This window comes from Dermacentor albipictus, chromosome 6, assembly GCF_038994185.2.
Source record: "Dermacentor albipictus isolate Rhodes 1998 colony chromosome 6, USDA_Dalb.pri_finalv2, whole genome shotgun sequence".
In the NCBI taxonomy this organism is placed as follows: domain Eukaryota; kingdom Metazoa; phylum Arthropoda; class Arachnida; order Ixodida; family Ixodidae; genus Dermacentor; species Dermacentor albipictus.
The window spans coordinates 86,175,501-86,202,155 of record NC_091826.1 but is presented as its reverse complement, the minus strand read 5'-3'; the positions used below and the strand labels follow the sequence as shown (position 1 = coordinate 86,202,155).

The following is a 26,655-nucleotide window of genomic DNA, read 5'->3' as shown; positions in this document are numbered from 1 at the left end:
AAGACGTGCTTAACATTAATTTAAAGCGGCTGAATTTGCTGCCAGGAGCTGGCACTTGCTAGAGTCACCTGCTCCACTGCGTTGTGTAATCTTTGGCAGTGATGGCATCACTTAACTGGACCCTCGGCAGCCGAAAACGTGACGTGCCTACTGAGCAAGGTAATTAGTGAGGACGCTAATCTGACAATAAGAATTTTGAATGCGACCGCGAAAAAAAGGTTCCGCCAATACTAGGGAGCTTTAGATTGTCCTCAAATTAATATTGCCAACACAACAGCAAGTATTCGCTGTCTGTGTACTTCAGACTAGCGAAACAGTAAACCCAGCATGAAGCCGAAACAAGAAACACATATGGATAGAGAAACTACAATGTATCTACAACAAGAAGAAAAATATTATACCCAGGAGTTTTCTTTCTTTGTACGTAAACTGGAAGGGTTCAATATGTCATGGAAAAACTAATTTGTAGACAGCATTCCTAAGTCATGCTTGCACTCTTCTCAAGGTAAACTGTATAAAGGTGCCTACTCAGTTCTGTTGTTGTTATTGAAATATAAATTTAAGGGCGTTGATTCTGATGGCGTAGCACACGATATCACGTAATAAATTGTGTATTTTGTGACGTTATTAAAGATTTTTTAAAAATTCCTCTTCTTATGACGCTTGGTCCGTATCGCTGTTTTCTGCAGAAACGGAGATCACGAAAATGCGAGAAAAGAGTCGGATCGACGGAAAAGCACCGTTCAGCGTTACTCGATCTCACTAGTTAAATTTATATCATGCATGGTGGTTGCATTAATCAATGGGAGCATCTAGCGCCCACAGCCTCTTCAGCGGGGACAACCGAAAGAGCGGCAAAAGCAGAAATTTATTATCATTGTCCATCCACAATCTATGCAAGGCACACGTATGAAGTTTTGCGTAATGTATTTGCTGAGCAGCCTTCTGTTGCACTTCTGATCCACTCCTCCCTTTTTTTTCTTTCATTGCATGGAAGCAAAGCCGCAGCACGTAGAGAAGTACAACAGAACAAAACTCAGTTGTTTGGCAAATTGCAACACAAATAACGAGAGAAAATGCTACAACCAAGAATGTCGCTTCAACGCTCTCATATTCCAAATATTTGGAATATTCGCTCGTGAAAAATCTTGGTTGTTTCCTGGGTGTACACATTTGTATCAGTAAAACAAGAAAAGGAGCTCTACGGCAAGGTCTTGTTTTTGTTACACAGAGGTACTCGACTATGACAAGAATAATTTGAAAGCCTATTTTCGGTATTCACTGCTAGACTTTCTTTTTTACACTTTAAATCTACACTTCTTGTGAATGCATGGGGAAATATTAAGAGATTCTTTGTTCACTGGGACACATATTTCAGCAATTATGCAAAAATGTAGATACTATTTATCATTGCTTAATTAGTCCTTGAGACGCAGTGTCACATTTTGCGATGTTCTACAGCCTTTGACATTTGGTTCCTCAACGCTAAAGCACAGAACAACACGGCGCCTGGAGAAAGCGGTCGCACGGCGAGTTCATATTATAGGCTGGCGTCATCTTCTGCAACGGATTTTATTTTAAAATGTAGCAAGGTGAAAGAAGTTAAGTGAAGCCAGTGGTAAAACTTGACACACAGCGTCGGAAAGAGCGGGAAGTAATAAATCCGGCCAGAAGTCATCTACGATGATCAGCATGCGAATAGCTGAAGCGCGTCATATAGGACGCGTGTGCTTAATCTGGGCTCCTCTCCGGCGCTTCCTTCTGGACAACTGAGCCTTCTGGCTACTCCACCGTTAAGTCCGCCCACGACTGGTCGCACGTAGCCAGTGGCCCAATTGACTTCAGAGAGGTTTCTTGAAGCACAGCACGTACGCAGTGGCACGTACCCAACCGAACGACCCAAATTTGTTAAGAGTGCACAATCGACGAGATCAGCCCATATTTTCCGTGGCATAAGCCAGATAGCCGAAAAGAAAAGTACTTTGCGTTTGCCTGAAATGCTATTCGCTTTAAAAGAACGTCATGAAGATCCAACATACATGTATGAATCTATGGGAAGCGAAGCTGTCGCCAAGCCGTAATGAAATGCCATAAATTTACCTCTTTCATTCCTTCCTCTTGGTCGTAAAGGAAAGCAGCACGGGCAAGTGCTCTTCCGTACACGTGTTAAACAATGTGCCAAATGTTGTTTCATCATTTTTTCTGACTTGCTTTAAACACACCGTCCACTTCTTGGCCTATCCCCGCTGTGGGTATGTGCCATAGCATGAGAATCATAATCATCATCAACACGCGTCAATCATCTTTAGAGAGAGAGAGAGAGATTTTATTGATAGGAAAGACAGAGAGGTCGACCTGAGCTGGCGAGCTCTGGTCTGCTATTTGGCATTGGGGAAGAGGGAAGGACAGTGAGAGTATTGGGTTGTATGATAGTGGAGAGAAGAGCAGTGGTTAGTGCATATGTGCATTAGGCAGTGGCCTTACTAGAGCCCTTCGTTTAGTGTCGCGTGATGCAGGATTTTCAACAACGCTTCCGTTGTCCGCATTATATTTGCAGTATGAGGCCATGTACCGGGAATAACGTCTGCCGACCGGGGCTGCCGGCCAACGCTGACGAGGGAATTATGCAACGTCCGTCGATCCAGCACATATGCTGGGCAGTCCATATATGTGTTCCAGCGTTTCAGCCGCCTGACTGGGTTAATAATCAGGGCTGTTCGACTGGCTGATGAGGTGCATGTAGCGACGGGTGAAAGCAACTCTCAGCGGAATCCTGAGTACAGCTATGACACATCGCTCCACGTTAACTTTGGAGGCAAACAGAAATTTACCATCTAAATCGATCCCATGCAGGCATCTGTGGATGTTGTCAGCGTGGGCTCTGTATTTGTAAGGTCCTGCATGAGTGCCTCGATCATTGAGTTGGCGTCGAGTCGCGAGTAAACAATCCGCACTTCATTAGAGGAAGAGAATATATTGCCGATATTACCCCACTGCCTATTTCAAACAGCTATAGTTAACGTTAGCACGATGTCTGTCTCCCGTTTCTTGGGCAATCCCCTATTGTGGGCATGTGCCCTTGTACCACTCGCTTCTTGGCCGATCTTCCATATCGTGTATGCACTATGGTATATGCTAATCAGAATCGTCAACACGTGGCAATCATCTCAAAAAGCTGGTTGGTGTTGGAACGATACGTGGTTCCACGCGATTTCTGGCCAACACCCCTTTGTACGTAATTGTGTGCCATAGTGTGGAAACCATCAGAATAAACACGCGGACGCGGTTTCTGGCCGATCCCTCTTTGCGAGTGTGTACTGTGGTATGGGAATCAAAATCATCAACACGCTGTCATCACCGTGAAGAACCAGTTGATGATGACGCGAGTTAAACATACGTGCGGCTGCGGCCTAATTGTTAAAGCTTCGAGTTTCTGCATAGGAGGGGGGGGAGGGGAGGCAATGCTTGATTCCCACCGCCGGACGTGCCTAATCCTATGTCAACGCCCCGAAGAGCGCGCTGACGAGTGATACCGTGCTAAGATCGCAGGTCTACACAAGGACATTTGTGTTTCAATACGATGCGAGCGAGGCATGGGCGTCGTGCTATGCCAAAAGGAAAACTGCGAGGAGTAACAGCCCGTCCTGTGCCCAACCTGTGCCCACAAAGTTACAAGTAACAGCCCAACCTGTGCCCACAAAGACAGGCTACACTTATAGCACAACGATAGCGGCGAACACGGTCGGCGATCGTCGAAAATCTGATCAGCGGGTCAAGCGCGTCGGCTTTTATACAGCAGTCGTCCAACGTTCCAGACTAATAGTTGGGACCCGCGTGCCTTCCACAAAGTTCTACACCATTCGCGTCAGGCGATGAAATCAGATAACACAAGGCTCGGCGAAACAGACAGCGGATAGACTTTCCAGAAACTTCGGATACATGCAGGCGCGTCCCGCGCTGTGCGATAACATTTGTTAGGCGGCGAAACCTGGTCGCCCGATAAAGATAAGTACACGTGCCAATATTAAAATCATCTGTAGCAGATAGCATAGTTACAATCCTTGAGCAGGATGGCCTAAAAGATGACATTATTTGGACAAGAAATTGAAAGGCATAATTTGTTAAATAACAGAAATTCACTAATTAAGTTTCTAACTAAGTAATTTAGAGCATATATGGGAATTTACAAGTTGTAGCCTTGGCGTTCGAAAGCTAGATACAATTCGAAGCAATTCTCTGGATGGGACCAGTGTCGAGATTTCATTCCTGAACGTTTCAAAGAAATACACCGGCGGTCTATTTACCTGTGCGCTTCAATGCATGGACGGTGTTATGTTAAAAAAGTGAGCTGAGAGACGATGCATTTTTTCACAGCGAGTTTGTCGGTTGAAAGTGATGTTATGCAAATAATTTTTTTCAAGCAGATATGCCTTGCAGCCTCACGAGCTAAAATTTGTAAATTGCGAATTTCGCTTCGTTTTATTTCCCTAAAGACCCCTTTCGGGGTATAACATAAGGGGTGTGGTAACATGTAAAGGATGATCACAAGTCTTGCATATGAGAGGTCATGGTAGTTGCGTACATCGAGGGGCAGGAGATGGTGGCAACGTCGTGAGGAAGGCCGTTCCAGTCGATAGCTGTTCGGGGAAAAAATGAACCTGCGAACGCAGCTGTTCTGGTTAGTGGCCGGGCAGTGTGAAAAGGATGTGAAGTGCGGTGGGATATGCGTGATGGTGGGTTTACGTATTGGGGATGATTTAGCGAACTATGAAATACCTTATGAAAGAGGCAAAGGCTAGCGATCCGACAACGAATGGTGAGGTTCAAAAGTTCGGACTGAAATTTTAATGTGGTTACGCTGGAATTAAATGAGTATAGTCATGATGGATGAGTGTGTCAGCGCGATTCTGCAAGGCTTCAAGCGCGTTAGCTAGGTAAGTTTGATGTTGCTGTCAGATTGGAGATGCATGCTCAAGCGTTGACCTGATGAGCGACTTGTATGCTAGTAGCTGAGCGCGCCGTGGTGCATGTAGGTGACGTTTCAGAAATCCTAGAGATCTGTTTGTCGATGATATTACGTTAGTGATATGAGTATACCAGGGGAGATCGCTGCTAATGATTACACCAAGGTATTTATAAGATTGCACAAGTTCAAGAACGGAGTACATTATAAGGTAGCTAAATACGAAGGGTTGTCGGCGATGGTGAAAGAAGATGAGTGTACATTTATTAACATATGTGACATAAGATAATCATATTAAAACTTAATTGGCGAATATTTGTTAATTTGTAATTGTTTTTGATAATTAATGTTCTCGTTTATTTCTCCAGCAAGCAAAGCCCGCCTCTTTGAGTAGACCAGCTCAAGGACCAGAATCATGCTATCTGCCACAGGTGAGCTTTGAGCATTAGAATCTTCGCAGAAACACCTGGTATGTGCATATCCGATATACCACCCGTTTTATACCAGAGACAATCTGTCGAATTCACAAGACTTGTGCCAGGGAAATACCCGTAGATGAAATGACTGCAAGGCAAATATTCCTTAGCGCGAAGCACTGCATTGCACGTCGACGCAGCACTAAACATTGCTTAACGTTTGGCTTCTAAGACGACCGAAACAAACGATCCTTTTTTAGCTTTCAGCAGACGGTGTCAATGATGACCCTGGGTAGTTGGTCATGTCTAAACCAATCCCGGTATACAAAACTGAAAGGAAAGAAGAAGAAATATTTATAACGGCATTGCTTGTGAAGATAGTCTGTCTCCCATCAATCTCTCATAAGACAAAATGAATGAGGATGCACAAAAAGAAAACTTTATGAAGTTTAGTACACTGAGAAGCAAGCGGTTATTTTCCACACCTGCAATTAGTTAGCCCGGGTCACCGAGTTAATTACGCTGCGTGGCTCACTTTCCGACCATCCCGACTTCCTGCTGCAGGCGTGGCGTCTCCGTCGCGTACAGTTATACGTTCAAGGCACGAAGTTGCCTTCGTCGAGGAAGCCCTCTTTCATGATGCATTCAGATGAGGACGAATAGACCACCTAACTTTCTTGCTTCAGCGTTCAAGCATGTGGAAGTGCTTGTTATCCGCTTAAAAGAGACTCCCCTGCTGCTGCCGTTTAAACACAGGCACGTCCTAACCGCAGCGCCCTATCTGTGCGCCTAGCCCTCTTCCTCGAAAGCTGCTTAGCGAAACAGACCTCAGAAAGTTTCACAAGAGAGCCGCACCGTTGCAGCTTGTATGCGAACCTCGAACCAGATGTTGCCGTGGCGCCGCCTCTTAAGTGTAGCCACCAGCAAATTAGCGAAACGCGCTGTAGTCCTCTTTTTCCGCTTTAGATAAGCTTCGCGTGAACGGCGGCGTCAAAAAAAAGAATAGAGAGAAAGAGAGTAAATTAGCTGAAGCGGGGGGGGGGGCAGGGGAGGGGGCAGTTTATAAAGCACGGGCGTGTTTGCCGCAGAAAGTAGCCGTCGGCAAATCAGCACCATATGTATAGTGGTGTGGAAGGCACGCCCCTTTTTATGATTAGTTTTAGATGACGATGTAAAAACAAAATGCACATGTGGTTTCCGGAAAGCCTCAGGCCCGTCGGACCCGCACTGCATAGGGCGCGTGCAAGCTGTCATTACGGAAAAAGGCGCCAACGACGCCTGCCATAACTGCCTGGCGCCTTCGCATTGCTAATCACTGTGGAATGCCGGCGCGTTCCCTGTGAAGTGGGTGTACTGCCCGCTACGGTAAGCTTAATGGCTACGGCATTGCACTGTTGATCTAGGAGTTGTCGGTTCAATTCCCTGCCCTGGCGGCCGCATTTGGATGGAAGCGAAATGCAAAAACGCTATGCGTGATTTAGCAGCCCGTTAAAGAAACGCATGTGGTAAACCAAGTTAACCCAGAGTCCTCCCCCCCCCCCCCCTAGGGCGCGCTTCATAATCAGATTATGGTTTTGGCAAGTGAAAGCACATTTCCTCTTTCTTTCTTTTTTTTTTAACTCGGCTTGTTTCTGGACTAGCTTGTCTCGTTCAGCGTACCAGTATGACCGGCGCATTTTATAAGCACTCGCGGCGTACGTCGTCAGTTCCAAGATCGCTATGTTTCGCAAACTTATTCAAGGTGCAGGTCTGTCCCAATGTGTGTTGGAACTGCAAATTTGACCTGTGTTATTCTTTTTTCTTTCTTTTTTGCGTGTATGCATCTGGTCACGTGAGCGTGCGTACGCGTCATTTTGGAAGTGTTGCACTATGTATGAATGTAAATGTGACTCGAATGGCCTTCCGGCAATCCTGTATAGATAGACTCATCCATTCCATGAACGTCACCTTACCGATATTATTTGAAATTAAAGTTGACAATCCGCGTATTATACGAGCAATTGTCTTTGTATAGGGCAAAAAATAAAAGCATAAGAATAAAGGATGAATCCGCAGAACTATTTGTTCGTAAGAGCTGCTTACTGGCCTCCTCCGGCCGTCTTGAATTTTAATATGCCCAACAATGCCGCCTGACTTGGACCAGCTTTAATGATCAATTCTATGCTCGTAGATGTCGCAATAAAGGAAAAGTGGGGAGGCAAAGCAAGCACAAGCGAGTGCCCTTCTGAAAAGAGCTTAAACTTACGCGATTGAAAATGGGGGGGTGGGCGCACTTTACAACGCGTAAGTTTAAGCTGGGCAAGAGAAAATATAAGCACCTTATTTACAACAGCTAAATAAGACGAAACGCACCACTGAGTGTTGAAGTTGAGATATTTTGGGGCATTTCCCTGCTTTACCTCCGTTGCCACAAAAAAAAGTTGTTCGCGAGTGTTTGCATTTTTTTTTCTCAGTACGCGCCCAGGAGGATCGCGTTTAACCTAGAGAGAAAGGTCATGAAAGTCTGCGTAACGACAGCTGGAAAGCAAAATGGTAAGCACGACGCTGTGTGACGTGGAGCGAACGTAAGCAGCAGTTATTCTAGTTGAGACCAGATTTAGAGTTGATTAAGGCATTGGGAAATTAGGAAAGGCACAAATGGAAGTTAGCTTAACATAGTGGTAACAAACGATTACTGAAGGAGGCCTTCCTCCATAGCGGACACAAACTTGATGGCGACGGCCATGAGCTGGACATGTTGACGTCGCTGCGCGATCGACCATCGAGTTCTCATAGGCAACTAGAAAGTGTACAGGGCAGACATCTGCGCGTTTTGAATGTGGGATGAAACGGGGCGCATAAAGCAGACGGCGGTAGTGCAGAGCGCCTGGCATTGCAGTTACGCGTATTATTCATTAAACACACACACGTGTTAGACCTTAGCCGTTTCCCTCGGTACTGCAGCTACGAGCAAACGCGGAGCTATACAGCGGCGCGCCGGAAATGCCCAGCCCGCGAAACGGTGTGGAAACCAGGTGACCCGGCCACCGATTTGGGCCAAGATCACCGGCTCGCACCTGGCGCGTGGCCCGCACACCGTCGGAATCACTCCTACCGGGTTTCGCTACCAGGCTGCCGTCGTTCCGTCCGGAACTGAAGTTCCCCCCAAAAAGGAACAGGAAGAAAGGGACCGCAAGTCTGGCGGGAGAGTGTTCCTGTAGCTCCCTTCTGCTTTTTCCCTATAGTCACTCCAGCGACGATGATGGCTTCGCACCCGCTTTCCGAGTTTCACTTTACGTGGCTGAATTCTGTTTGCCACGGGGAATTTGGACGCGCGCATGGGCATGGATCCCATTGTGACTATACAAAAAAGGTGTTCCCGCCGTTGGTAATGCTGTGAGGTATCGCGCGCCTAAAGGAGACTCGCCTTTTCTCCCCCACGGCACTCCCCAGAGACGACGGCGTGCGACCTAGATTTACGTCGCGCAGACTCTCTCTCCCCCCTTTCCTAAAGTGTGCCATGAGAAGTGGCACAGGCTGCGGTGGTCAAGTGAAAGCCAGATGCTACCCGCATTGTGTATGTTTAGTATCCACATCACTCAACATCGCTGCTTGATCAGGTGACTGCGTCAGCGATTCCAGCGACTGTCTGAACTCGTGCTTCGTGATATGTGACGCCCAAATCGGCCTGCGCTGACTACCGATTGCGGTATGGCGTGGCTGCCGGGTCGTTGAAGTTTAATTTCTGGCTAATTATGCGAAAGAAAAAATATGCATTGGGATTGCAGCGCGATGTCCTTAGACGGACGATAGGGCGATAGGACACTAATAACCAGGAAGTAATTACTGAATCAATCAAGGTTGAAGTGCACTGGAAAATAGTGATGAAACTGTCCTACTGACGCACTGTTATGATGAATTTGGGAAGTGCATGAAAAATGCTTTACGATATTTATTTATTTATTTATTTATTTATCTATTTATTTATTTATTTATTTATTTCCAATACCCTCAAACGTAAATGCAATGTAAAGAGGAATATATTACAAAGGAAGGGTCACTTATACGAATCAATACGAAAAAGTAACGGTAATGCAGAAACAATTAAGGCAGAATACAACCAAAATAACGAAGATAAAACAAGTTCTGCGTGACACAAGCAATATCGACTCACTACATAGCGCATTTAGTAATAACGAAAAGAATGCAAATAAATACTGTCTGGACAAAGCATGATCCGTAATAGCTGAAAGGTGGTTCTAATCATGTGAGGTGTTCGGAATGAAAGAGTTTACAAGTGCGTTTGTGCGAGGGGATGTACCCAACTTTACTGATGTGGTAAACCCACGATGAAAGATGCGTAGGCGCAGAGATGAGCGGAGCATGTAGATGATGATGACAGTAACCTTTTGGAAATAAGCATAAGCGAAAAACATTTCTGCGTAGCAATTAATGAGACAGTGATAAACGACTTTATTTCTCTTACGCCAGATGTACGAAGATAACTGGCTAGTATGAAACGAGTGGCGCAGATCTGGCCCAGTTCATGAACGTTAATAATCTTATCACGGTCTGCATTCCACATTGCAGCGGTATATTCTAATTTGGGAAGCACAAGGGTTCTATAAAAAACGATGTTAGTTCTGCTCGAGACTTACTGAAATTTCAACGTAAGTAGCTTAACATTCGATTAGGGTTATGAATTATTAATTTGACATAGGTTTTTAATGTTAGATTAGACGTTATATTGATTCTCAGATGTCCACAGCGCGAAACCTGTTCAAAATAGTACGTTTATGTTTATAAACTAATCTAAACGGTAGAGGAACGATAGAGGGAAAAGAAAGAAAGACTATAAGAATTGCAAACAAAAATAAAGCCAGATAAAGCACATTAGGTTAAGCGCCATGGTTCCCACGTTTCAACTACACGCAACGCTTTACGTTTAGTTGAACTTTCGAAACAATGAGGCAAATTGGAATTAAAGTGCACATAAAGATAAGTTGCCGCAGAGGGGAGGAGAATGTCCGAATCGTCCGTATTTGCGCATTGATGAGCATCACCGATAGAGCAGGGCTGCACTAATAATCGAAATTTTGAATACCACTGGAATATGCTTACCATTTGATTTGCTTCATAGCAATGTTACAATCTTCGTTATTTTATGTGTAGATGAATTTGAGTGTACACTGGCAATATTCAAAGCTGCTGGAGTCGAGCTTGCGACCTCGTGGTCAGCAGCAAAATGTCATAGCCAATGAGGCACCATTGTGGATACGAGAACATTATTGCCATTCCATTAAATGAAATCTAGTTGATTGATACTTCCGAGGCCACAAATAGAACGTGCCTTTCCTATTCCGAAGAGGGCACAGTTAGAACGGCTATCAGTTGCAGGACTTCGAAGTCCTAGCCTTGTTTTTTTATTATGAGTCGACAGGGATTGCCTGGATAATGTTGAGGTCCTTATTCACGGTGCTTGCTGTCGGTGTTCCAAAATAATCGACGCGCTGTGCACAGCTGTCCAAAGTGAGTAAGTTGTCAACATGTTGTCCGATGTGCTAAATCTAGTCTGAAGCAATAAGACGACGGACACCGACCAAAGAAGTACTAAAAAAGGAATAAATCTAAAAGACATTCCGACTTTCCTACGGAAGCCTTGTTCACAATGGGATGAAGGAAAGTTCACGGAAGCTTATGTATACTTCAGAACGTGACGTAAGCAGCGCACGTATGACGGGGTGAGGGTTCCCTCATTTCGATTGAGCGTGTGACGTAGTTTTTGTATCTCCAGCGATTCCAGACACAGCCGCGTTTTCAGATTTCTTTCTTGGCCGATAACTCTCGAGCGATGCCAGTCAATTTTGTGACCCGTTGCATTCGTGTGCTTGGCAAGGGCATTCGAAACTGTACGTTTCTCGTCATGATCAGAACAGCTTATAAGAAGGCACTAGGACTGTCGGTCAAAACATCTACAGAGCGCTTATTGCAGTTGGGGGTGCACAATACAACAGATGAGATAATTGAGGCCCACCTATTAAGTCAATATGCCAGATTGGCAGGAACGAAAACAGGACGCAAGGTACTAGAGGACCTAAATATCGGCTGTCCTTACTATACGGCAACAAGACAAGACATTCCGAAAGAGTGGAGGGGCAAATTCGCGACACTGCCCCTTCCTAAAAACATGCACCCAGAATATCATCAAGCAAGGAGGAGGGCAAGAGCCAAGAAGATGGACCAGATCTATTCTAAATTAGAGGGGGTCTTCTTCGTGGATGCTGCGGGTCCGGTGGGAAGAGTCTCCACAATATCGGTGGTGCATCAAGGGCAGACGATCAATGGACTTTCTGTTCGGCACGGGGAAATTGCAGAATTGGAAGAGGCGGCGATCGCCATGGCGGCTTCGCATCCAAGTTCAGAATACATCATTACAGACCCGCAAACTGCCTATAGAAATTACACGCGGGGCCGAATTGCACCGCTAGCTTGCAGGATCCTCAAACAATCTGGAGTCTTCGCTTCGAGCAAAGAGCTGATCTGGGTGCCAGGTCATGAGGGTGTAGAGGGAAACGAGCGTGCACACGCTGCTGCCCGAGCTTTTCTCCCCCGGGGTACCTCCTCCTCCCTCCCCGAAGACTCGGACTTCCCAGTGCCATTAATAACTTATGCAGACGTATTACAACACTTGCGCTCATCGCGACGAAAATACCCGGGCCCAGTTAAGGGATTAGACAAACCAGAAGAATGCCATTTACGAAGGTTACAAACCCTGTCATTTAATAACCCAGTGAAGCTACATGCTATTGAGCCAGAATCTTTTTCGGCCGAGTGTAAATTCTGCAGGCAGAAAGCAGATTTGTACCATATGGTATGGGCCTGCCAGGCTAATAGTCTCTTAGAAAGTATAAAACAGCCAACGTGGGAAGGATGGGAGGCAGCCCTGTCCAGCTCAACCCTCAAGGACCAGCGAGCCCTCGTGGAAAGAGCTAGGGCGGCGGCCTTAGCCAACGGAATTCCGGAATAGGAATCCGACCACCCTTCTCCTAACTCCCCTCTCCCTTTTTTTTTCTTTAAATAAAACGTTTTCATCATCATCATCATCTTCTTCGACATCTTTCTGATGCTGCCTTAGTCTCTTTTTGAAGTTGCCCGATTCACCGATGTATGCGTAGTCGCAATCTGCGCAGAGTACCTTATTCGCACTTTCCAGCGACTATAGGGGGCGCGGAGAACGTTTTAATATGGCGGGGATAGAGGTGATGGAGCCGACACGAAAGCGTGCGCGTCTCCAAGTGCAGGCGGCTCACGGGCCTCTAGTATCTCTAAGCGCGATCCTTGACCTTGCAAAGGAAACGCAAAGATATGTTGTAGAAGGAGAGGCTGCGTTTAACGCTGGCCATATAATATGCTGCGGTATACGAGCGACGACAAGCGCGGCTGTCGAGGTCGAGTCACTATGCCTGCAGACAAGCGCCGTGAGAGGCCCCCCGCATGCTATAAATGTTCAAGTCTGCAATGAAACCGGCGCCGTAAAGGTCAGTATTTCACCTTACGTTTTTTAAGATATACGTGATGTACGAGAATTGACACCAAGCAGTTAATTGGTAGCGCTCGGATGTAAACAAAGCGCAGTACCCCTCATGCCGCTGCATAAAATAAACGTTGTGTGCATTGATGACGTTATGTGCATTCATGGCTCCCTGCAATGGCTTATTCGTGGAATGCTTGTTAAAAATGCCAGGTAACACGGAAACATTTCAGTAGTGCCGATTTAGAAGCTATGAGCGAGACAATGAGGTGTGCCATCGCGCCCCGTTTCCAGCATGATTAGCGTTTTCGCGTGCTGTACGGCGATTTCGCCAAAGTGCAACGCGTTAAATGCAATTTTTTTTCACTTACTTCTCGGGCTTAAACGCGCAATTTCGTCGTTCTAGTGTCATAAAAGCACGAATGTGTTGTTTTTGGCTTCCAGAATTCAATGTGCATGTGGGAGCCTACGCATTTACCCTGTAAATAATTAGCGCGGTTTTAAGGTCGTTTGCGTGCTTAACATTGGTTTGATTGTTTTCAGGGAGAATGCACGTGCAAGGCCGGTCTCTCTGGTCAATGCAAACATTTGTTTGCCACTTTGATATATTTGAACAGGTAAAACTTTATACATCATGTGTTTATTTATTTTCATTAGTTGGATTGCCTGTAATGTGCACCAAGTGACAGTGAATATGTTTACCTTATGTCGAACTAAGAGCCACATTGTAAAAGGCGAACATAGAAGTCAGTGGCAATGATGCCTTTTCAATGCCATCTGGGGCTTGTTGTTGCACTCGGAACTGAGTTTCAAGAACATGTTTCTACATAGCAATCAATTGAGTATGTGTTGCTTCATTCAATTCAGGTGGGCACAGGCTGTATTAATAACCACAGAATGCCCAGAAATGTTTTAAACGTTCTGGGCTTTTTATTTGTTCACTGTAGGATTTTGATTCTGAATCCGCTGTAAAATATTGTTGATGTAACTTACTAACACGGAAAGAAAGGATGAAACAAAATGGAACCAATGTACACAAGCGCTAACTCAAAACTGAAATGGTTCCCGTCTGTCTCATTTCTTTTCCGCACTACCAAGTTACATCATAGAATTCGAACTAGCCCCATCGCGACACTGTTAGGAAACATTTTCTTGAATCATATGAAAGATGCAGAAAAAAGCCAAAACACAGAATATTTCAGCAAGGTATGTTTATTTTGATGTACAGGACAAGTGCCACTTCCCTGGATTCATTGTCATGCACGGATGTGCAACAACAGTGGGGACGTGCCAGTGCCGCCAGCATCTACAAACCAAGGCCAATTAGTTTGTTTTGCCACGTCGAGCAGCTTCAACCAATAAGTGTCCCTGAAGATGTTCAAGCCCTGATTAGGAAAGAACTTATCGATGCAGTACCAAATTCTGCACTGGCAAAACACAAAACTCGTGCAAGAAAGTAAATCCCTTTCACTAGCAATTTGAACATAGTCCGCGCCATCGACACAATTTTCACACAAGGTTGCTACTTGAGAGAGCACACAAAATTTTCATTTTTTGAATCGGAGCTAGATGGTGAAAAAACAGTACTGAAAAGGTTTACTCTTGAACAACTCAATGAAAATGAAAAGAGTTTCTATCTTCAAAATGTGTGCCTCTCCTATGCCAAAGCTAGGGAAATATGCCGCGAGACAACTGATCAGTCATCCACTCTGTGGCACAGCAAAAGAAAAAAAAGAATTACTGGAAGCATCTGCAGAGAACTCTACACGTTTGAAGAAAGAGGTACACGTAGGTGGGAAGCAAAGCTGGACAGGCTGTACTGCAGGGAGCCTTTCAAGGGAAATGAAGCCACAATGTATGGAAAAGACAATGAGCCTCTTGCACTTGAAGAGTACGAGAAGACTCATAACGAAAGCGTGAACAATCTGGGACTCGTCGTCATTCCACATGTTCCTTGGCTTGGCTACAGCCCGGATGGAATACGTGAGCAGAGGGGAATGAACATCTTGCTGGAAGTGAAGTGTCCTGTTCTAGGCAAGCACTCTAGCATACAAGACCTTGTAAATGCTAAGAAGCTGGCATTTATTGTGTGTGATGGAGAAAATTATGCATCGAGACGTGCTCACAAGTATTACTCCCAGGTTCAACTGGGCATGCTCCTCCTTAACATGAATCTGTGTCATTTTATAGTATATTCGAAAGTCGAGAGCCTTGTCATTCATGTGCCGAGAGACACCGAGCATATTCAGGCACTTGTAGACAGGCTGCAGTTGTCTACTTCTAAAGGGTACTACCTAAGCTTGTGCAGATTAGCAAGGCTTGAAAGTATGTTGGTGTTCATAGGTTTTTTTCGTTGTTGATCACTTCCATTCAGTGGGAGGGGGGATACGTAGAAGAAAAGCTATTCAGTACTTTGTAATATTTACGAATTGCAATATATTAAAAATTAAATTATGGGGTTTTACGTGTCAAAACCACTTTCTGATTACGAGGCACGCCGTAGTGGAGGACTCCGGTAATTTCAACCAACTGGGGTTCTTTAACGTGCACGTAAATCTAAGTACACGGGTGCTTTCGCATTTCGCTTCCATCGAAATGCGGCCGCCATGAATTGCAATATATGTAGCAGCAATCAGGCAATTGTTAATTATATTTACTGTTCAATGTCTGCTAAGGAAAGTATAGCAAATTGTGAGAACTGAAATGGCCAGAGTTATTGAAGCATCGAAGAAGCAAAATGAGGAGTTCAAGTTTGGTTCTAGGTTTTGCAGCATATGCATAAATGGCCACCTGCAAATTTTGCTTGTATTCTGTCATTTAGTGCTTTTGGATATCTAGTCATGGAGTTTCGTTTTTTACTTTACAACCTGTGATGTTTTCTCTGCAAATGACACCTTTACAAGTGTCTACAGTGCACATGTTGCAAAAAAGAGAAGAAAGCTGTTGATCTTTTTTTAAGCAACTATTTATTTTGCATTCTTCGGAAAGCTAGTCACACAGCAGCTCATAATTCCTGAAGAGCTTGTTTGCAGTCACTCTAAAGTACTTGAGCGAATACAAGTAGTTTTTTTACTTAAAAATTAGTGATTCTGTGTTTATAACTGGTCCTTTGTACCTGATATACTTGGCTTCTTTTTTTTTACTTGTCAGTACACGTATCACACCTATAAACATACCACAATAAACATTTCTCTTGTAAATGTGTGTCTCTGTTTTGCTATGTGATATTCAATATTTACTATTTGTTAGAAAATGTTGATATTCGCCCTCCTCTCAACTTTCATATGTCTCTTAACTGAATGTGTACACATCGCTTCCATTTGTATAGGTTGTCTGCAAATAAATGTATGCCACATGCGAGGCTCTCGCATGCTCGTATATTTGCCACCTGCTCTCGGTTCACATTCTTCACGTCTTTGTGGTTGCAATGCCCACAAGTTCACAGCTTTACTTAGTCACACATCGCAATGTACAGGACAAAGTGATGAAAAAATAAAAAAAAATAACCATCATGCCTATATTACCCAACAGCGCATACTATAGACAGTATGAATAATTGAACAGCTGATGATGTCGCACAAATTAAGTGGAAAATACACCAAAAGAGATTGTTCTGTTAAAGTAACATTAACATTCGCCAGTTTGTGTTCCGTTAACCATAGCAATATGTGTCTGATATACATTGATAGGTTAGTGAGGGCTAGGATTCACGTCAATTTGAACAGGGAAAGATTAAAATTGGTCAAGAAGAAACAAGCCAATCTAGATGCAGTAAGGGTAAAAGCAGACCAATTCAGGCTGGTACTTGCAAACAAATATGCAGCCTTAGAACAGAGATGAAGTTGACATAGAGGTAATGAATGAAACCGTAACGAGGATGGCTTCAGAGGCAGCACTTGAAGTGGGAGGCAAGGCACCAAGGCAACCAGTAGGCAAGCTCTCCCAAGTAACAAAGGACCTAATAAAGAAGCGACAAAGATTGAAAGTGTCCAACTCAAAAGATAAGATAGAATTTGCGAAACTCAAAACGGATCAACAAGGCGAAAATAAGTGATTCGAAATTATAACGCGATAAAGACTGAAAAAAGCTGTAAGAGATGGACGCAGCATGAAATCAGTGAAGGAAGCTTAGCGTAGGTCAAGCCAAGATGTATGCACTAAAAGATAAGCAGGGTAATAGCACCAGCAATCTCGAAGTTATAGTAAAAGCAGCAAAAGAATACAAATGGGTTGGAGCACATGCCAGATCCTGGCTGGAAGCTTACCATTATCATTAAAAAGAAAGGTATACAATCAGCGCATTCTACCTGTGCCAACATATGGGCAGAAACGTGAAGACTGACACAGAAGCTTGCGAACAAGTTGAGGAACGCGCAAAGAGCGATGGAACGAAGAATGTTAGGCATATAGTTAAGAGACAGGAAGATAGTGGTGTGTATCAGAGAGCAAACAAAGATACCGAATATACTTATTGACATTATTAGAAAAAATGGAGCTGGGCACATCATGTAATGCGTAGGTTAGAAAACCGGTAGACCATTAGGGTTGGAGAATGGGTGCGAAGAGAAAGGAAGCGCAGTCGAGTACGGGAGAAGTCTAGCTGGGGTGATGAAATTAAGAAATTCGCAGGCACTAGTTGAAATCGGCTGGCACAGGACAGGGATAATTGAAAAGTCGCAGGGATAACCCTTCGTCCTGCAGTGGACATAAAATAGGATTGCGATGATGATGATGAATTGTGTCAGCTTTGCAAGCGTGCTTACTGAAATTTATCATCAGCCAGTATTGGTGCGCACAAGTTAGTTAGCCCACACGCAACTGCAAACAGCTCATTGATATAAGGCAGCATTTCGCAGGACAGAGTTGAGTTGAAGAGCTTAAATATTTTAACTCGTTGTATTGCTCGTTCTGCATGAACCCGTGCCCTAGCAATATCAGCTGTCCTAAGGGCATCATTGCGGTCAAACTGGCAGTCCTTTTTAGCAAAAGGTGGCCGAATTACGCCAATTGCACGGGTGGTGCACAAGTCATCAATAAAAAAACCCTATCGACCATAATGTCATCTGTGAATGACTCGAACTTCTCCAATATTGCACACTCAGCTGTAATGGCTTTGTCTGAGGCTCGTCCACCATATGCTTCACTGATGAATGTTATTGGGCCAGCTGGACTTAAACATATGAGAAATTTTACAGTGTAAGTCGACTTGTATTGTGAATATGTCAGTAACTGACATTTCACACAGCGAGATCTTTTAACTGGGATTTCTGTGCAATCTACAACACCTCGCACTCTCGGATACTGTTTAAAGTGCGAAGGCATATTGTTTAAAATTTGCTCCTTTGAAGGCCACTCAATGGCAGCTTTCAGCACTGCAGCAACAAGAGGCAGTGTGTGCACAAAATATCTGTGTATGGACGAAATGCTGCATTGAAAAAGTACACTGAGACAGGAAAATGACATAGCCTGTTTCAGAACTATGAACACCAAAATAACTCTGTCCCTCACAGAAGCGTCCATCCTATTTGCCGCCTCATACTTCTCTACGAGTGAAACAATCTTGTTTAGAAGTGCATGAGAAGGTACGCCAGTCAAAGTGTTTAGGTGAGCATCAGAAAGAAGCATGTCCGAAATCCTAAATTTTTGTGTGAAGTCCAGTGAGTTCACTCGAACGGATTTGTTTAGCTCAGGTGTGTGGCCCAGCTCTTGAAGTTCAACAAGTGCCCTTGCAGCGTCTTGTTCTGTAACGCAAGAAAACATTTAGAGCGAAATTGGTACAGTTTTAAGCAAAAAGTTACCTGCTGTTGTTCGTGAGCAAGAGCTTGAAAGGGGAAGAAGCCAATCCTGCACAGGTGGGTCTGCAATACAATGATGGTGAACTAAATCCTTCATAAAACCATGTGAAGTGTCCTACAACACGGTGTATTCAGTCCTACGGCAAAATAAAACAAGATGCATTGCACTGGCTTGCCTTTGCTCTAAAATTCAAGAGCAGAAAGAGAAAGTATCAGATGCGAAAGACGGGGAGGTTGGCAGGGAGGTTACCTGGAAGGTAAACATCCACTTTGCTAACCTGGTGTACAGGTGAAAGGGTAAGGGGGGTGCCGAAATATTACAAAGAAAAGCACAAAAAGTGAGAAAGATCATAGAAAAAAACACATTCACACACACAGAACACTATTGCATCAGAGTCACTCCAGTAGGTTACTTGCCTAAGGTGACATTAGAAAAGCCTTAGTCTCTTAATAGTAGAACGTGTATTTATCTAGGTGCCCAAAATCTTTCGGCGATACCACTCTCGATATATTGCCCTTTGCAGTTGCACAACCGGACTCACCTTGTTTGGGTGAAACGGCAAACTTAAACCTTCGGTAACGCCTATGCATCATCAAAACTTGGGCGCGAGGGTCGGAAAAAAAATTCTCACCATTGTATTCACTTTCTTCCAAATTATCAGGAAGCTCACATGCGCAATCTTCATTAATGACCACTTCAGATACGTCGTCCTGTTGGCCCTCGTTTCCTGCAACATTGTTAGGTCAATAGAAGAGATGCTTTAAGACCGAGCAAAACAAATACAAGATCACAAACGCTTGCGCAGTACCTCCGATCGGTACACAACTTTCACTACAGCCAAAAAAAGTTGCGAACGCCTTGCCCATTGACTGCCTGTTTGATTTTCACACAGAACGACTAAGAACAGATGCAGAATACGTTCCCTAGTGTGAAATGCTCACTACGCAGCGTCAGGCACCGTCGAGGAATATTTACCGAAACAGCGCGAGTGCAGGCAGAACATTTAATAAACGGTGACACTTGCGTACTTAAACTTACCTTGAGAATCTGTGGGGGGCTTTCTTCGGGGAACCCTAGGCCTCACACTTGCTTCGTGGGAGCGCAGAGCGATCTTTTGCGATGGCACGGCGTTTCTTTTCAGCCGCTTTCGTAAGGGCTTCAACCCGTCTTTAAGGCAAAATTTCACAATCAGCTCACCACAAGAATAAAATGAAATCGTTGAGAGCATCGCAACAGTCAATTACTCACCAAGGTGGCCCCAAAAGAAGTCGTCTTTGTTAAAATGATCGCTACATACGACCATTTCTTCGCTTACTTCCTTCCCGATGCGGAGCTTGATAGCCCACAACTTCCTTCGTTTTTTATCTTTTGGAAAGTGGTGCAGGCTCACTTTTCCGGAAATTGCACGATTTGTGCATTGCGGCACACTGCACATGCGGTTACTCTTCGCTCGTCGACTGTTTTCTTCCATAACGAAGAGCACAAGTACCCCAACGCAGCTGCAGAAACCGCGTGAGCGAGAAATCTATTACCCCCTCCCGGCTTCCGAAAAGATCCGCGCGGCGGCGCTAGCGTTTCTGGAAAGCGCGAATAACGCCGGGAAACGGTTCTCTCGGAAGCCTGTCCTTACCGCCAGCGAGTGCTTGCCTCAGCTTACACCCGGGCACGTGCGCCACCTCCACGTCATAACTGCGCAGAATGCGAGACAAGGTTTCGCGTATCCCTGGAACGTAGGTTGTACGAACGTAGGTTGGACGCACGCTTTCTTCGTCGGGGATTAGCCGGACGGACTGAATTGGACAGGCGGCGTTCCACAGCATTCTAAAAAGACGTGTACAGCCGCTTGCCGAGAGATCTCCTCACACGTGGTCCAAGCCTGTGGAACGACTTTCTGCTGTGGTGCAAATGCGGTTCGCCCGGTTGAGCAGAGAGGCAGCAACCGACCTTTTGTGAGCGTCAGGATGAGCGGATTGAAAGTTCAGGTAGCGGCCAGTGTCAGTGTCCTTACGGTATACGCTGAACGAGAGCCGTCCGTCGCGTCTGGTGACAAGTACGAATAAAAATGGAGTCTGCTGTCGACCTCTGTCTCAACTCTAAATTGCATGGCCTGTTCCTGACTGTTTAGGTGAGCAGAGAACGAAGCCATAGTGCTGCGCTGAATCACGCAAAAACAGTCGTGCACATATATAGCACAGAAAAACTTTTGGCCTAGGACTGAAGGACGCGAGAGCACGACTTTCTAAACACTCCATCGTAAGATTGGGTGCAGTAACAGAGACGAATGCACCCATTGCTATACCGTAGACTTGCCTGTAGAATACCTTGTCGAAGCAGAAGTACGTGTTTCAAGGCAGAAACAGAAGAGCCTCTTGAGGTCGGGAACGTCAATGGAGGAACTGGCTGGCAGAGTCCTGTCAGATCCTAAAGCAGAAGTGCATGCTTCTACAGCCAGGTCAGTCGGAATTGAGGTAAACAGCGACACCACGTCGAACGAAACCATCACCTCGTCGTCGTCTAGAGATACGTCAAGAACTTTTTCAATAAAGTCGCAGGAGTTGCTCACATGCGTGAAGCTGTTCCCGATGAGTGGAGCCAGAAGCTGGTGCAGGTATGCGGACAATTTGTAGAGAGGGGAGCGGGTGTAGTCAACGATTGGACGCAGGAGGACGTTAGACTTGTGAACCTTCAGCAAACCATAAAGTGCAGGTGCTGCACCGTTATGACGTTATAGTTGAAACGTCTTTTACATTTAATCATTTTTTAGTACTTCTTTTGGTGGGTGTTCGTCTTTATTGCTTTATGCTTCATCCCGACCAGACGGGCTCCGCCGAACCCTCGACTTTATAAAACTAGTCTGCGCCAGGTGAAAGTGCTTTCTCGCGAATGCCTGTTACCAGCACAAATGCGGCGGTAAGCCAAGTGAGGTCTCGAGAATGGTGATCCAGCTGGTTTTAGGTTCTTCCATGCTTCTTCATCGGGATCCTCAAGGAACATTTAACGCTTAATGTCGACCTATGTAATTGGGTTGTATTGTTCTTGCGCTTTGTTACAAAACTTTTTTTGTTGCTCGATGTTATGTAATATTTGTTGATTTATTTGAACTCTTTGTGCATGACTGACCGTTCATCCTGCTGATTTGCCAACTGTAAAGAGGTCGGGACCTCGTCAAGCTGCTCAAGCTTTTAGTCCCGTACTCCTCCTATTCCAAGGGAAATAAAGTTGATTGATTGATTGTTTGATTGATTGATCTGTCGGCGCGTGCCGCTCAGGCAGTGCGGGATTGCGGTTTTGATGACAGGGCAGCTGAAGCAGTTGCCATGAGCATTGTTATGACGAGCAAACACTAGCGAAAAGTTTTCGATTTGGAGATACTGAGTGCCCGGGTGGCCTTTTTTTTTTTTTCATTGTGCAATGACGAACTGGGTGCTTGGATCGGTCATTTGTGCAAAGTTTTTGCTCCAATCGTTGCCACCCCGGCACTGATTGAAAGGTGTTGTAAAGTGGAGGGCTGATGACGTTTCAGAAAGGTACGAGTGAAGGTGAATAATGGCTCGAGGAATTAAATTATCGGGTTTTACATGCCAAAACCACTTTCTGATTATGAGGCACGCCGTAGTGGGTGACTCCGTAAATTTTGACCACCTGGGGTTCTTTAAGGTGCACCTAAATCAAAGTACACGGGTGTTTTCGCATTTCGCCCCTATCGAAATGCGGCCGCCGTGGCCGGGATTCGATCTCGCGACCAATGGCTCGTGGAAGGGTGAATAAAAGACCACCAGGACCGTGTGCAGGAACAGGACACACAGACAACCGCTACAGTTGTGGGGAGACAGTTGTTGTAGCCTGTGGCACGTGTGGCTCCTACCCACGATGGGGGATTGGCCAAGAAATGGATGGATTATTCCAAAATAATATATAGCATAAATTTCCTAATATCTATGGGAATAGCATTGAATAGGGTTGAATAACCGGCTAAAATAAAATCAGGAAGGCGCTGTTGAATGAGAAATAATTATTTTAAAAATAATAATAAAAAATAGTATTTAGCAGGGCACTCGTTTAGATTCTGTAAGGAATGTTTGGACAGCGAAGCATGCATCCCTGTGGCTGAAACTCAAAGTGGACGCCCTGAACGAAAGAATTGCAGGTTCTGTCAAGTCCAGGCCAATTCTTCTAAACGGCATCTCCAACAATCTTTTTCTTAACGCAGCAAAGCGGCGACAAGATAGAAGATAGTGCTGTATCGTCTCCTCCTCCTCACAAAAAGAACAAAGGGGAGAGGGAACCAAACCCGACCTGTGTAAATAGAAATTTAGGGAGGGAATGCGGCAGCGTAATTTGGTGAGGCAGACCTCAAGCATTTTTGTATAACAAGAATCGCTATGCCAGGGAAATGCCAGGTGTTTATACTCAGGAGAAGCTGTCAAATGTGGGTTTGATAAGGCTGATCTAATTGATCTCATCCGAAATCTTGCCACCGTGATCTGTGCTGTCACTGGTAGAATAGGAAGAATAGGGCCGGCTAGTGATGCATGTGCCAGTGAATCGGCAGTTTCATTAAAAAACAAACCTTTATGACCAGGCACCCAAATCAAATGAATACATAGCACATGGGCAGGAACTAGTAAGTGGAAGAGTTTTAGCATGGGTGACTTATTAGTAGCGGTAATGCAAGAGCAAACAGAAATGGAGTCAGTAAGAATAGCAGCCGTTGTAATCATTGGGTCTAATTTACGTAAAGCTAGGATTACTGCTAACAACTCGGCCAGAAAAAAAGGCCCAAAATCAGGCAATCTTAAAGAAAAAGACCAGTCGAGCGCAGGACAAAATATTCCAATGCCAGCTTTTTCCTCGCACTGTGAGGCATCTGTTGCAATGATGATGTTTGTTTCTAGGGTGCTTAGGTGGTCTTGCAACATGGCGTTTAAGATGCCGTAAGGGAGTAGTTTCGCATGGTTCGGGAAAATGTCGTTGAACCTGATCTCTGGGTAATTTGAATGCGTATTATTAGGAAACACATCACGAATTTGTACATTTAGTGGGTCAAGTAATGTTTGCACAAACATAATCTGTGGTCTATGAAACCTGGGCCAATGAACAGGAAAAAATAATTCTGGATCGGAGATGTAAATAATTTGAGGATGGTTTAATGGTGATTCATATAGCCTTAAGAAGGTCTGAACGGTCAGAAGGTGAAATCGGCATAATATGGGTGGGATTCTTGCTTCCATGTATAATACGGCATTTGCAACGTATTTTGGACGGCCTAAGCACAGACGTAGTGCCTCTCGTTCTAACAAAACTAGCGGCCGAAGCTTGTATGATGGAACACCTGAGAATAAAACACATCCAAATTCTAACACCGGACGAACGTACATTTTATATACCATCAAGAGGGATTTTCTGCGCATACCTGTTCTTCGATTGCTTAACTTGCGCAAAATGCCCATTGTACGAGCTCCTTTTGTCGCGATATATTCAATATGTGGCCGCCAGTTAAGATTTCCGTTATAAATAACTCCAGGGTACTTTAGTGACTCTACTTGTGGAATATCTTCGAGATGGTAGTTCAGCGATATGTATACTGGGTCTTTAACTGGAAAAACAAGTATAGCACATTTATTAGCATTCAGGTTTAAGTGTAAGCTATCCAGCCAGTGTTCCAGTTCCCTTAGATACGACTGCAAAATTTCGTAAAGAGACTATATGTCACTAGCCATACCAAAAAAGGCAATGTCGTCAGCATAAACGTAGGTACTGACTCCTGGGTGAACGGGGATTGTGCTCATTAAAATATTGAATAATATTGGTGAGAGTACCGATCCCTGAGGCACACCTCTTGTTTGCTTATGTTTTCTAGAAGAATAGCCGCTTCTAAAACAATAGAATTCCCTGGCTTTTAAAAATTCATGCACCCATGCTACAATATAGCCTGGAAAACAAAACGGAATAATTGTGCCTTATTTTCTTTTGTTCCAACACGAAGATGAAGCGCCATTATATTTACATATTAGCTTTATTCTCTCTATTTTATTTATTGCAGGTTGCTGTACAAGAAACGAGCTGGCACTTCTTTATGTGCTGATGTTGGTAATCGTGAAGACAAAACAAACAGTTCCACCGAGAGGAAGAGAAAGGAAGGACCTCGTGTACTGAGATTCGGCTACACGACGAAGAACGGCGTTTGGTCAGAACATATTCGGAGCTCTCCACCACGTCTCCTCCATGGGTGTGGATTAGGTGTGTCCCAGTTATATAGTTGCAGGGTGCTTGCAGTCAAAGTAAAGGTGAGGCTTATGTATTAGCACACACATTAAACACGTTCGCACCTTCACGGGTACTAAAGGAGCATTTTTCGACTCTACACCCCTTCATTACGCACATTCATCACCCATTTTATTCGGAGACCCTATAGTAAGGGCGTGTTCGAAAAAAAAAAACAGGACTGGAGGTAAACATCCTAAGGTAAGAATGGCCGCCCCATGCGGAACGCTTTCGTACATTTGCTATAGCATGCTCGCTAGCATTGCTAAATTATTCTTTCAGCTATAAGAATGTTAGGTTTCAAGCGCAACGAACTCATTTTCTGTGATATAAGCTGTGACCTTATGTAAGGTATCTTATGAAATGAAGTTGGAGTTTCTGGAGGAGGAGGAGGAGGAGGAGCAAGAACATTTATTGGAAAAAGAAAGACAAGCAGGTGTCTTTCTGCTTGAGTGTGGAGACGCCTTCAGTCCCCAACTTATACATATAGCCACCCATGCTTGAAAAGATGAAATGTGACTGATGGCGCAGTAGATCACTAGGGTGTCTGGCTTCCACGTGGAGTTCCTGTGTTCGAATTCACCTCCATGCGTTTTTTTTTTGTTACACAACTTAAGGATGATTTGCGTGTCCCTTGAGATCGCCTACGTAGGAACGCTGCTAAACTATTCGCAAACAGTCGAAAGTATATAGCGAGCTGAAGGTGGCATTTTTGTTACCCTTCGCTTCTACTTTAGCCATGCACCCTTCCCTAAGGATGCTAATCAAGTAGCGGTACATTTATGAACACCCTAAGGGTGCTCGTGAGGCGATGAGCTGGTTTTTTTACACCTTTAAGGGTGTTAATATGTTTAGTGCGCCCAGTTTCCATGCATGATAGGAATGAACGAGCAGCCCTGAAATAAAGCGTGCCAAACATTTCTTGATTTGCTCGGTAAATGTCCCAACGAGCTTACTGTTCAAAGTAAATTTACATGGCATTCCTTTCTTTTTATTTTTTGGTACATAAAGCCGAACACAAGCCCGAATTTAGGGACTGGGTTGTGGAAGACAGTTGCTCGTAGTAGCGAAAGAAGCCGCAGACAACACGCGACCAGGATTCCATCGGGGACTGCCACCTTAAAACGAAAAGTGTTTCTGGGGCGTGCTGCACGTCGTTGTTTCCGCAGATCATGCCGTCGGTGGGATAACTCGGTCAACTTTAATAGTATAGCTCGGTTCCGAAACCTGCACCAGCTTAAAAAGCCACAAAGCTCCCCGGTTGCCACGAGCGATACATTAAAACAGTATAGTTTCCCGACTGTCCATGGTGGCTCAGTGGCCATATGGTTGCGTATACTGCCGCTGTACAGGGAGTCGCCGGTTCGATTCGAAGCCGCTGCGGTCGCATCAGACGGAGCCAACATGCAAAAAACACTCGTGCACATGAACAATCGTGATATAAATTTAGGAGCACATTAAGGAAGCCCATGTGCTACGAATATAATTCGGACCGCTTAGCTGTGGGTGGGGTTTTGGGAAAATGCACCACCAATGAATGTATCAGTGACGACAGTCAACCTAGCTTTGTAGGTTTGGTTATATCGACTGCTTTCGATAATGCGGTCATGGAAAAAGCTCAGGACTCAATGGACCCTGTAGCCACAGCAATAAATGCTGCTTTTTTGGTTGTGTGAGCTTATTGTGTGTTCGTGAATTTGCATTCT

At 44.7% G+C, this 26,655-nt stretch overlaps 1 protein-coding gene and 1 long non-coding RNA gene across 2 annotated transcripts in view; one reads left to right on the top strand and one right to left on the bottom strand.

The window, feature by feature from the left end:
* LOC139061265 (uncharacterized) overlaps positions 1-26,440 on the top strand; it is a 43,449-nt gene extending 17,009 nt beyond the window's left edge. Inside the window, exons 2-3 of the long non-coding RNA XR_011515287.1 lie at positions 5,332-5,394; positions 24,729-26,440. This is a non-coding gene — a long non-coding RNA (uncharacterized lncRNA). The remainder of the gene's footprint in view (positions 1-5,331; positions 5,395-24,728) is intronic.
* On the bottom strand, positions 14,131-20,192 carry LOC135912836 (uncharacterized). The gene is made up of 5 exons (XM_070540987.1): positions 19,934-20,192; positions 19,724-19,852; positions 19,317-19,412; positions 18,688-18,747; positions 14,131-18,630 (listed from the first exon to the last, which is right to left on the bottom strand). Exons 1-5 carry the CDS (start codon positions 20,154-20,156, stop codon positions 17,888-17,890), a joined length of 1,251 nt encoding a protein of 416 aa, XP_070397088.1. The 5' UTR covers positions 20,157-20,192; the 3' UTR covers positions 14,131-17,887.
* Positions 26,441-26,655: the final 215 nt, after the last annotated feature.

Excerpts from the sequence above, each read along its gene's own strand:
- LOC135912836 (XM_070540987.1), bottom strand. The coding sequence starts at position 20,156 with ATGGAAGAAAACAGTCGACGAGCGAAGAGTAACCGCATGTGCAGTGTG. Across the intron at positions 19,413-19,723 it reads GCCCCCCACAGATTCTCAAG|GAAACGAGGGCCAACAGGAC; the intron begins GTAAGTTTAAGT and ends ACAATGTTGCAG. Across the intron at positions 18,748-19,316 it reads GGAAGAAAGTGAATACAATG|ACCCACCTGTGCAGGATTGG; the intron begins GTGAGAATTTTT and ends ATTGTATTGCAG.